The sequence below is a fragment of the Cyprinodon tularosa genome, unplaced genomic scaffold (assembly GCF_016077235.1).
Source record: "Cyprinodon tularosa strain WSP-4 unplaced genomic scaffold, ASM1607723v1 ctg286, whole genome shotgun sequence".
NCBI classification, from domain to species: Eukaryota; Metazoa; Chordata; class Actinopteri; order Cyprinodontiformes; family Cyprinodontidae; genus Cyprinodon; species Cyprinodon tularosa.
In genome coordinates, this window is record NW_024038992.1 from 621,471 (window position 1) to 634,502 (window position 13,032).

Consider the following 13,032-nt stretch of genomic DNA (forward strand, 5'->3'; position numbering starts at 1 on the left):
TACTGGAGGTGGATAAGGCTTGCTGGCTTTGCTTTGGATGCTCATGCCCACCTGTGGTTGTTAGAATGCATTTAGAGCTCTGAAAACAAGCTGGCCGTCACATCTGCAGCATTTATACTAGGGTTGGGAATTGATAAGATTTTCAGATTCCCTTATCGATTATGTGAAACAATTTGATTCCTTATCGATTCTCTTATCGATTCTGTTAACAATGAACTTGTTAAGATGCCAGCCTCTAAACCAGCCAGGCTATCCGTCTAGTCACAGTCATTTAAATCTAATGGAGAAGGAATCTGTTTAATGATAAAGCATTATTGTACAATTTCAGGAAATAAACTCCTCTCCCCCTGATTTAGTAAATAAACGAGCATGACAATTCTCTCGCTCCCTGAACTGCAGAGCAACTTTGTAGCATGTTTCGTTACATCCATTGCAATAGCTAGAATCATGTAAGAATTCCAGCTACCAGTAGGGCTGGATTAACGAGAAAGGTACACTCTCTTAATAACCCTAAAGAGAGGTAGAAATTTGGTTTATTTCCAGAAATGGCATATGATTTACTAGGAACCACATTAAGCACAGCCAGTGATATAAAACTAGCTACTTACCACCAGATTTGCCTTCCATGCTGGTCAAAATTTTAGCTTCTGTCCGGAAGGCATCAAACAAAGCATTCGTTAAAATGTATGCCACGTTGTGTTCGCAGTTTTTTCTGCATGTTGGATGTTTTTCTTCCCACGGATATAATTGCCACTTTGCAATGATTGCAAAGCGCATTATTGCTTTCTTTCTCTTCCTTAAAATAAAGCCAAACTTTTGATAGCTTTACCCGATGGGACGCCATATTTTTTGCTTTGCTTTTCTAGACTTACGCCTGGTCATGTGATACTTGCTTAATGAATGTGTAACTTGCATAAAAAACGTGACTTAAGTCGTGCTCCCCAGAGCCTATAGGATCTATTGTTGGGAATCGATAACAGAATTGTTAAGTGGGGCCTGTTGGTGTAAAGGTGGGATTTTGTGAATGTGACTGCATGAATGTGAAGTTGCCTCTCAGCACAGCCTATCATCATTTAAGTCTTCATTTAGAGTCTCGATTGACAGACGCCCATGTCTCCAGCTTAACATGAGCCCTTCGACCCTTCTCAGCCTTCACTTTATGGACTCCCTATTTTTATAGTATATTTTTATAGTAAACAGATTTGTTGTCAATATAACAACCTCCCAGACCACTCAGGCATTCTAGTTTAAGCCTACTTTGTACACCCAGAACTAGAACCAAACATGCAGAAGCAGCATTTAGTTCCTATCCTCCTCTTGTCTGGAACAAACTCAAGAAGTTGAAGTTAAACTGTTAACTGAGGTATTATCAGTTTAGGTTTATTAAGGTGGACAGGGTGTTGGTCCAACTGTGTTTTATTTGTTTCACTACCTGCTTTTATCGTTTTTTTTTTTATCTTTATTTGCTTTTATTTTTCTTCTATTGTATTGTGTAATTAATGTAAAGCACTTTGAATTGTCCTTGTACTGAATTGTGCTGTAAATAAACTTGCTTTGCCTTACCTTGCATTGCTTATGGCTCCCTTAATTCTATATCCTGTTTTAATTCACTGTTTTGAAACCATTCGTGATGACTCAAAATAAGAAAATTTGTTTTGTTTTTCTCATTCAATATTTGAAGTATTAAAGAAAATGCTAAAAAGTTGCATTTATTCACATGCACTTTCAGGCGGGACTGTTACACATGTTTAAGTAACCTCCTTCTCTATTGAAATCCCTTTGCGAAAATTTTTAATATAAACGTAGAAAGTCCCATACCTATAAGTCAATGAATTTAAATGTATGGTTAAACAATATGCTGTGCTGCAGTCATATTACGTAAGAATTAGTAAAAATTTGTTTGTTACTGCATAAGATTCTGACATGATTAAATCATATTATGTCTTCTTTGACTTGTTCAGTATTTGTGTTTGCATATGCCATTAGCATAAACAAGAAATAGGAAATAAGACGCTGACAAGTGCATTTTGAGAAACTTTTCAATGAGCTGGTAGTACAGAGAGCCTTTAACTGATACATGTGAATGATTGAAAAAATATTTTCTTAACTTCTGTACCCTTATGGAAATTACTCTTATGCTTGTAAGTCAATAACAATACACAACTTTCTAAATAAGATGGTGCCATAATACCACCAAATCTTTACACCTATGCTTAGTTCTCAGTTTTTGGAGTTAGGGTGCCACACACAGGCCTGGTATAGTTACAGAGTTTATATGCAGCTTGGAGAAGTATGACTGACTTTAATGTCTCACAAGTCTGGAGATAAGTGTTAAAAACATTTTTTTTTAACTTCTTTTTTCTATAGTGGTCTTAATGTTGAAACCTCTCTTTTCTATACCTACCAGTTTCTTCTCCTGTGTCCATCCATTCTTCATTCTTTTCCCTCTCCTTTTCTCCATTATATTTTTGTCCTTCTATCATTCTTCGTCATTGCAATCTCATGCCTCCTTTTTCTTCTCATAGTTGCTGCTCTATTTGTAATTACTTCCTTACTTTCTTCCATCCATCTCCAAAATTATTTTTCTTCCCCTCTCTTCCTCTTATAAGTCCTTCTATCTTGGATTCCTTATATTTTTATATCTTTGTTATTTGCTTATTCCCTTCTTTCTTTCTTATGTAATTTCTTCCTTGTATCCTTTCTTCATTAAAATGTGTTATTGTCACAAGGGCCATCTGAAACCTTGCTGACTGGATGTATTCATATTTCAAAATGAATGTAAATTACCAAGAAGCCTGGAACTTTTACATAAATAGTGTGGAAATACTGTAATTACTACAGCACTTTTATGTACGTATTTATGTTGTGTATTCACTGTGATAAAGACATTTCGAGAATTTATGTGTTTACAGGGAGGTGTTTTAAAAACATGTAGAAACATTTCCTTTGAAAATATTTGATTTTTCTTAACTCTTTTTAGAACTTTTTTTATAGTATGTAAAATGAAGATGACAGAATGGCTGGACCTGAGAAAAAATGTTTAAAGTAAATATGAGGATTTTAAACTTAACAGCAAAAAGATCTTTTCTACAGAGATGCTTTCACTCTAACCCGCTTTCACTGAAAGCTGTTCATACTGTTGTTGCTTCTGTGCCCTAGTTTGGACAGCAGTAAATACTGCAGCGAAAAATTAAATTTCTTATTATATTTTAGAATCAGGGGTTGTTTTCTGTGAAATGATTTTGAATAATCAAAAAAAGAGGCAGACAAGCAAGATAGACGTTTGTAACATCTTGTATTTGTGCTCTGTTCTCATGCTGAGGCCTGGAAACTGACATGGAGAACCCCCAGCGTTCCACATCCAGGCCACTGCCAGTGCCGGTCAGAAATCACAAACAGAAAGGACAAATTAAAGTAAAACAGAGTAGTCATAGAAAAAACTATGTACAACCAAAACATCAAGATGTGTTTTTTTCACTAAAAGGCTGTTTAACAACCTTTATTTGATCCCATTCTGTACAACATGATTCAGTACAACAGTACAAATTGATCAGGTTCTGTTTGTACAAACAGATCATGGCAGCCCGTGAGTTGGATTGGTCAGAAAGTCAGTCCTATTCATTCACAAAAGATGCACACAGCCTACAGGATTTAAAAAAAAAAAGACAAGCTCATTAGGAACGACAGCAAGCGCCTACACATGTAATTCAAACCAGCCATGGAGAATAATCCATTCCAGGAGAAGAAAAATAGATACAGGTCAGGATTCTCCATGATTCTTCCAGAAAACCGGAAACAACATTCCCTAAACTTTCCATCTGCAAATCGTTCCAGCTCAGACTTTTTTTCCCACTTTTTTAGTTTTTTTTATTTCTTTACACTCAAGCCAGAAGAAAGGTTACTAAAACTCATGACTTTTACAGTTACATGGACAAAAAACAAAAAGAAATAAAAAATAAACAAAAGAAAACAGTTTTAGAGACCCACAATTTAAATTGGACTGTAAAATAAAAGATATTTAAAAAAATAAGGAAAACAGCGTTTTTTTTTTTTTTACATTTCTGTAAAATGCCCAGGCATTCTCCAATATTACAAATACTGTTATACTTTTACAGTAAACCAGAAAAATGTCATATATATTCATATATATTTATATATATATATATCAAAACCCGTCACAAAAAATGAGAAGCAATGAAAAAAGAACTTAAAAAGTTTTAAAACAATCTTTAAAAAAAATGTTTTACACACACAAAGAGATTTTTAATCCTTGTGTCAATACTGTAAACTTCTTCAAGACAGAGTGCACTAAATTCTGCTCTAGTTTCAGTTTTTCCTGATTTTTCTCCAGTTTTTGTGAGGTTTTTATCTGCTGCCTGACGATCCGGATGTGGAACAAACTCATGGCCTTGTCAGTGTCGAATTTGATATAGATCTATATATATTCATATAGGTTGTGCATTTATATGTACAAATGCATACATATATACACACAGACACATTGTTATTGTGCAGGGTAATCTGCTAATGCTAAACCTAAGCACATTGTTTTTTTTTCTAATTTTTTATTTTAAGTGTTAAATTCCACTTTAAATTACACATTTTCTTTGTTCAATTTCGTGATTCAGGGAAAGCATAACATTTGTCTCAGACAATTAAAAGGAAGATCATATTCAAGGCACACTCAAGTCAAATTGAATGGCAGTACACAAAATGTCCAGAATAAATTAATATTCTTATTACTCCCATCATTTATTTATTACATTTTTTGTGCCAGCTTTTGGATAGGCTAGGCCTATTGTGGCACTCAAGCATCAGTAGATCCCAAGCTCCACACCCTTTGTCCCGCTTAGCTGTATTGTCTGTGTGCAATGGATGATACATCGTAAAGTGCCGGTTTCTGATAACGGTCTGCATTTGAAATAAATGTGATTTATTTATTTTTCTAGGAGAAGTGCAACTATAAAGTTGGAATGGCTTAAAGCAAACAGAGGCTGAGATATTTAAATATCCTCTTGTGATAGAGAATATTTAAGTAATTTTAATGTAAGTAAGAATGCTGCTCTTGAAACTCCTAAGAATATGTGAAATTCTTAAAGATTTCAGCTCCAGAAATGTTATCTTTTTTAAACTGATATCCAATCAACTTTCTTAACTTTCCTCCTTGGAATAAATGAAATATATATTTTGTAGCTAAATATGTCTATTTGTAGATGTTGAAATCTGTCATTGAAAGGCAGCATAGGAAAGAGCGGGTAAAAACAAAAATTGAGCAGTTATATTTTACCCTGAGACATCTATGTGGTCTTTCTGTTTCTCTGTCCTATCTCTCTGTGTGTACTTGACATGGCTTCACGTTCCCCTACTGGTTAATTTTAACACCGAAATGTAATGGGACTTGGTGAAAAATGTAATGCACAGGTGTATAATGTAGTAAGGTTAGAGTGAAACCTAATAAGTTTTCATAGAGTTGTTGCAGTCAGCAGCTGTCTTGTTTCCTCAGGCTGGTTACGATATTCAGGGTTAATGAATCTTGGGATCCTCTTTTGTTTGACATTTACTGTTTGCTATGACACTCGTTTCTACATATCCAATTAAATCATGTTCTTAGAGTCATTTCATACTACAATGCCAAAAAAGATTGTTGTCCGCATATTGTTATGCAAAATAAATTCACTCTAGCACTCACAATTAACTTTCAAAACAAAAATTGAACTTGGCATCTGTTCTAGACCCTAAACAATTTTCTTAATATACATTTCCCTTAAGCCATGTCCAAAACAAATAACCTACGTAAACTGTATTTCTCTTAAAATTGCTGAAGAACTCTCAGGATGTCATGTGTGTTTAATGAAATGCGAAACTCAAACTAAACAGTAAAAAAAAGGATGTACCTGCACATGCCAAAATACAAAATCCAATAAATACAGAAATTATTGCACAGTTAAAGGCTCCACACATTTAAAACTCGTCAGACTGATTGTTTAAAAATGAATGCCAAATGAGGCAGTTTAGACAGCTTCAGTTAAGATCTCATTTTTTTTTCTCAGTTGGCAGTTTTTTTTAATAAAAACACAAACTTAAACTAAAATCAATATAAAAGTATCCAGCTACCCCCTTAATTTGTTGTCTTTTTTAGAGTCTAAGAAGAATGACAGAGCATTAAAAATGTACCTTAGGCTCTCTCTGCTTGTTCAATTTTGACCTCACTGGTCATCAAATGTTCTCCATGCCACTTTTTCATGTGTTTCTCCAGAGTGCTATACACACTGAAGGGCATTTGGCAAATGTCACACCGGTAGACCTCCTTTCCAAGCTGGCCATGCGTCTTCATGTGGCGGGTGAGCTTTGAGCTCTGGGCGCATGCATAGTTGCACAGCTCACACTTGTAGGGCCTCTCTCCTGTGTGACTGCGCCGGTGCACCGTCAGGTTACTGCAGTTCTTAAACACCTTCCCACAATATTCACAGGTGTCGCACCTCCTCCCGTCCTTGGAACTCGGTCGACCTGGGCCAGCTCCTCCACCTAAATGAGGCGTGCTTCCCCCACTTGCGGTTCCGCTGCGGCCAGATAGACCACCATCAAGCAGGTCTCCTGGAGGTGTCGAAAAGCGCAGGCTGCCATTTTCCGATGAGTGCTCAGACGAAGTGGCGAAGGGCGATTGTCTGGAATCAGTGAAGCCTAAGAAAGGGTCTTTTATAAAGTGGCGAGAGGCAGCATAGCCCACCAACCACTGGGAGTACACGTTCTCAGAAGGGATATGTGGTGCCTGGTGGATGTCCAAGTCCTTTTCAATCTTGATCCTCTTGTTTGAGGAATTGGAGAGAGCGGGGCTGGTGATGGGGGTGGGCTTTCGAGGAAACAAGCCTGAGAAAGAGTCACCGGAGCCACAGTTCCGGCCGTTAATGGTTGTCCGCTCTTCCTGCTGGTGGTGATCCATCTCTCCAACAACAGAGTCCTCATCTCCAGTGTCCCTCTGGCCATCAGAGGCCCTTTTGGAGAAGGACATCCTTTTACGATTGTCAACTATCAAATTATTATATTGTTGAATTGAGTTAATAGCCCCACCATCTACCATCTTCTCAAGGGAGAGAGATGTCTTTTCTTCCGAAGGAGGTTTAGAACCATTTTCCCTGTTCCTGTAGAACTCTGACTCCATACTGAAGTTCGATTCTGGTCGACTCTCATTCTCAAGTTCCTCTTCTTCCTCTTCCTCTTCCTCCTCCTCATTTCCCTCCCCTTGAAAATCACCATCACGATTTTTAATGCCCTCACCAGTGACATCACTGGTGCCTGGTTCTGGAGAGCTAGTGGTGGAGAGGCCATCATCTGAGCGCCCTGTCATGGATCCAGCCTTGTGCATGTGTGTCTTCATGTGGCGTTTCAGCTTGCTTGCCTGAGAGCAGGCATGGTCACACAGCTGGCACTTGTATGGTTTTTCTCCAGTATGGCTGCGCCGGTGCACCACCAAGTTGCTCTGGAACTTGAACGTCTTACCACAAAACTCACAGGACTTGATCTTGTTTTGTGTCTGGGGAGGAGTGGTGCTGTTTGGGGGCAATGGTGGCAATGGTGGAGTGCTTAGAAAGGGAGATTTAGGGCCTTGTTGAAAGGGATTGGGGTTTAGCAGTCGATGCATAGGGTTTGGCCTGTTGGGAGACAGTGGTGGCGTAGTGCTGTTAGTGTTCCCTGCCAGTTCACGTAATCGCCGGGAGAAATCCATTGACTGGGACTCCATGGCCATCGGCGTAAGCCGCATCACCCTCTCAAAGGCACTGGGATGCTGTGAGATGAGGCCCATTTCCTCAGCGCTAAGGCGTTCTAGCCGATGGGGGTCCAGGTGATGGCGGGGAGGTGGGCTGACAAACGGTGGTGTGTTGGGGAGACGGTTCTCAACAAAGCCTGGGGGTGGTTCTCTGAGTAAAGGCCCCGTCATTCTTAGCAGGTGGAAGGGATTATTTTCCCCTAGAAAGCTGGTGAGTGGGGATTGTGGGATTGAGTCGTTGCCCATGGGTGGCGGCATGGTGAGTCGAGGTGTGAGGGCTGTGCTGGAGGGATTTGATTCCAGATAGATGCGAATGCCATGAGTGTTCTGGGCATGCTGCAGCAGGAACCAGGCGCTGGGGAACGGCTGCTTACAGGTGGTACATATGTAGTTTGAGGGTTCATCTCTGCCAACTGCAAACACACAAAAGCACAACAAACCTTTTAGAGTTGATAATATGATACCAAAACTAAATCTAACCTTATCTTTGCACGAACACTAACAAATTATTATTACTACCTTATTTGTAGTGGGGAATGTTTTCAGCTCAAGTAATGAGATGTGCAATACATTTTACTTAATTCTGTGTAAAACTCGCAGTAGCTGAGAACGTGTACTTCCCATGTGCATTTCACAGTAAAATGGGGTCAGCCCACAGTAATAAGTGTTTTAAGAGGTTCAAGAGATGATTAATTTATCACTAAGGTAAACATCTTTATACACTGCAGTTTTTTATTTATTCAAACAATTTAAAAGCTCATTGATTAAAGGTATATTGTATACTCAAAAATTAAAATCTTTAACCTTTTAGGAAACACAACACATTTTATTAAATAATTTGTTACCAAAAACAGAGGTGAAAAATTAGCAGCAATTAACCAATGTTCATTGCTGGCTCTAGTCTTTGTTTTTGCTCACATGTATTAATCATGCTGTACATTTTTTTATTATTGTGTATTTATTCAGTGAAGGCTTGTTTTCTTGACCTATTGCACTAATTTGGAAAGCATGCTGCCTTAGCTGTTACCCTTATTTGTATATCTGTGTATTTGTCAGTTTGTGTTCGCTGGCACTAATACTGAAAATGAGTCTACTATAAAGGAGCATGTATATCTCGTAAATAAAGATGACAAAAATATAATTACATGAATATGTTTGATATGCAATCATTGTAATTTATGTTCTTATTCATAATAAAGAATACCAACAAAGAATATTTGAAATAAAATAATATTAATTACAATAAGAGTATTATTAATGATAATAAACCCTTAATTATTCATGAGTTTGTCTCGCTCTGTAAGTGTGTTTGCATTAAGGAGGAGCAGCGTGGAGGTGGAACAGCTGTTCTCCTCTATCGTCCTGTAAGGCCTTTTGACTTAATTATAGCAGGCAGGACGTTCACACACACTCACACACTCTCACTTGTACAGTGAAAATAACAGCTCCCCATGTCTCAGCTTTTGTGTGCATGTTTCTCACAAGCTGTTTTAGTGTCAAATCTTAACACTCCACAGAAAGAAACATTCACTCTCTCCATTCCTGCCTCCATCTTTCTGGAAACTTCTCCCTGGGTCATTGAAGTCATTTAGCAGTGTGTTTGTGTGTTTTAGAAAGTGAAATAATGCACCGAGACACTATTTGTCTCTGGTCACAGTGGAAGAAGAGGGTCAGGGTTTTTGTCTGGGGGAAGTGTGTTGGTTTGTGTGTGTGTGACAAAGGGAGAGAGAGCGAGAGAGAGAGAAGACAGAGAGCGCCCTCCCCGGGGAGGGGAGTCTAACGCAGATGGCAAATAAAGTATGCAGCCTGAGGCGAGAGCACATTATGCTAATTCTAATGTCAGCTGTACTTTAATATACGACTCTATTTAATCACCCCATTATTTTCTATTTCCATATGAAAAAGCAGAGAAGGCGAAGGAGCTTCTCATCACTTTATTTGGTCGAACACTGAGCGCTGTGCTTCATAGAGGGAAGGAGAAAACACTACATGGATACTTCCCTCCTCTCTGAGTGTTACCATGCACACACTCACACACACACACCTCTTTGAATTATGATCTCCTGTATGAGTATTTACACTGCGTATGTCTGTAAAGGTTACACAAGTTCACTTATATCTTTTTATAGAAGCATTTAAGGCTCGAAGGCTGAACTTTCGCTGGGCGATAAACCATCTTATGTTTGCAGCATCCTGGCATTCCAAATATTTTGGTTTTAAAATGCATCTGATTTCAGTCACAGACTGCAGATCAGACTGTAATGTTCTGCAAAACAGTCAGGGAAGTGATTGTAATTCTGCTGAGGCAGATTTGTTTTGATATATTAACATGAAAATAAATGCAAATTATCTGTTAATGTTTGGGAATTGTTTTACACCTTCTAACATTTAATCTGTTTTTTAAAAATGCAAATGTAACCACATTTCTGAAATTTATTAGTATTAATATGAATATTTGTTCATGCCAAAAAATAGTACGGTAGCTTAATATTACATTTGTTATTGTTGTAAGCATTGATGCATAGAACAAAACTACATAAAGAAAAAAAAGAAAAGACTGAAAAATTATTTAAAAAGCTTTATTTTCATCTAATTTTAAGACGAAACTATTAAATTGTCGTAAAGATTTTGATTCTATAGAAAACTCACATGTAGCTGAATAAATAGGTAAGGCAGCAGAATATTTGAGCAGTTTATCTGGTTTTTATGGCAGCAATAAAAATGTGGAAAAAAATAGATATCTATATATTTAAATTTTTTTCACCTTTGATTTTATCATTTCAGCCCCTAGTACTGCAATAACTCCAGCAGAGAATAATCCAATTTCTTTTGCCATTTACAGAAAAATATATCAAAAACATTTTTAGCGAGTATAAAATCTGAAGTCTCCCGCTTTATCCGGTAGTACGAGTACGAGTACGAGTAAAATCTGAAGTGTTTTCCTTCCTTTTATTCCATCACTGAAATATTAGGTTTGCAGAGGGGCTTTGGCCCATATCTAGTGTAACAGATAAGAGGCAGAGACTGCCAGTCATACAGCCAAACCTTAGTGTCTCCAATGAATCAAACATGTGCTAAACCCATGATAATTATCAAATAATAATTATAAGTTATACAAAATCTTTTGGTAACAAAAATAAATAAAATTTCCCAAATATGAAAAACATATTTAGCCTTGTTTAGATTTGATAAAAACTAAATAAAAATAAGAAATCAAGATGTATTTATGTACATTTCCCTGCTGATAGGAGATCTTAAAGGTAACTGTTTAAATAGAGTTTTGACCAATCTTTCTTGATCTTACTCAAATTGTAGGTTCTTATTATTTCTCTCCCTCATTGATTATTGACTCTGAGCTCAACCTATTCCTTCAATAGATTAAATCATAAATCAAATGGCTTTATAAGATCTTGAAATATAAAACACAAATAAATGAGTTTATTTCTAAAAGAAATTCAACCCATTTAAAAAGCAAAATAAGAAGGTAAATAAGATTCGGCCACATATTTTAAGGTTCCAGATCACACCAGGCTTTTGGTTTATAATCTTATGATTTTCCTACAGAAATATTTGCTCTGAGCCTTTACAGTTCATCTCCTTTGTTTTTGTTCAATTTTAGAACCAAATAATAAATCTGATTTCTCTTTCTCTGCCTCACTAATGAGAGTCTCAGTTTCACATTTATCCTATAAGGTGAGGTCTGTCCATATCATCTATTGCAGTGTTTACAAACTCTCTCTGATATTTTCCGTCTTTTTGACCCCTCCATATTTAACATATTTTTTCCAGTTTATCCCCCATCCCTCTTTAGTCGATATTCAAACCATCTCAGCCATGCTTCTCTTACTATGTCTCCAAAATGCTCCACGCAAAGAGGAGTGTTTAGATATACGTAGACAAGGCTAACACTGTAGCTAATCACGTTTGTCCTTCCAATGGAAACAATGAAGGAAAAAGCTTCAGTGCTTACTTAGTACTCAACCGTGTGTGGATGGATCATTACTTGTTACTCCTGCAATTAAATAAATAAGCTGTTCCAAAAAGGGCTTATTAAATACAAAACACAAAGTGCTCATATTTTTCTTAATGTTGAAGCATACTGTAATTATGTTTAGGTTTCTTAGTAAAAGGAACAATCACATGGAAAAGGTTGATACAAAAAAATCATAGTAGAAACATACTGCAGCCTGTGTCTGTGTCAGTGATACTGAACTACTAATAAAAAGCAGATTTTACACTGCACTGAAAAAGACAGGGGCCAGAATGTTAATGGAATGACCAAAGAAAATGTTTTTTATAGCACTTAAATGCCTTTAATGAGCAGCAAGGCTTTCATAGTCAAAGGCAAAATGCCAGTTTTCTCATGAGAAGAACCCTGGTGTGCCCTAATACAATGTCAAGGTTGGAGGACAATGGTATTGACCTTAGAGAAGTAGCTGTTGTGCCACATTAATATGGGAGAGGGTATAAGGCTATTCTAAGACAATTTGAAGAAAACATGCACGATAGGAAAGCAGCAAAGGCAGCAGTAGATCTTTTCAGAGTGAACATCACAGCAAATTCAGCTGAGATTTAGACTGAACAAACTTTATACAGAAAAGACTATACCAAACTCAGCTAGAATGTTTAATAATAAACTCCAGAAAAGCCCAATTTGAAGAAGACTGAACAAAGATTAACTTTTTAAAGGGGTTGATGAAGAATCCTACCTCCAAGGTCTCTAAACCTTTTAATTGGGAAAAAATGACATCTGGAAGTTGGTTCTTTGGATGAATGTTTGGAGCTATTAAATATTGCACGAGAAACCAAACACATAGTAACAACAAGAACAACTCATACCAGCTATCAGATAACTTGATCGGGGGTTGATGGTTTGGGCTTGCTTTGCAGCAACAGGACATGGTGACCTTGCAGCAGTTTAAACAGCTATGGAGTCCTTTTTTAAATCAAGGATTAAATATGAGTCCAGCTATTCAATAGATGCAGCTTGGCCCAAACTGGGTCATGAACAAAGTTTAAATTAAAGTCAAACTTAAGAGATTCTAAAAATCCCATAAGCGGCTGTTTTATTTTTATTCTACTACCATTCTGGATTCATCATTATTCAGCTTATAATATCAATTTGAGTTTTTTTGGTACATTTTAATATAATTCATAACCTGTTAAAGACCAGATCTCTTCATTACGTGATAAAACATTAAACCCTTGTCTAGAAGAAGGCTCGATTTATTTTCAACTTTCCTTTTAAAAGTGTGTAGCCATAATAT

The 13,032-nt window shown here is 37.0% G+C and overlaps 1 protein-coding gene across 1 annotated transcript in view; it reads right to left on the bottom strand.

Moving 5' to 3' along the window:
* Positions 1-5,495: 5,495 nt before the first annotated feature.
* The window catches only part of bcl11ba (BAF chromatin remodeling complex subunit BCL11B a), a 38,746-nt gene continuing 31,209 nt past the window's right edge, over positions 5,496-13,032 (bottom strand). The window contains exon 3 of the mRNA XM_038290663.1: positions 5,496-8,178. Within this exon, the coding sequence (XP_038146591.1) occupies positions 6,176-8,178 (2,003 nt within the window). The 3' untranslated portion in view covers positions 5,496-6,175. The remainder of the gene's footprint in view (positions 8,179-13,032) is intronic.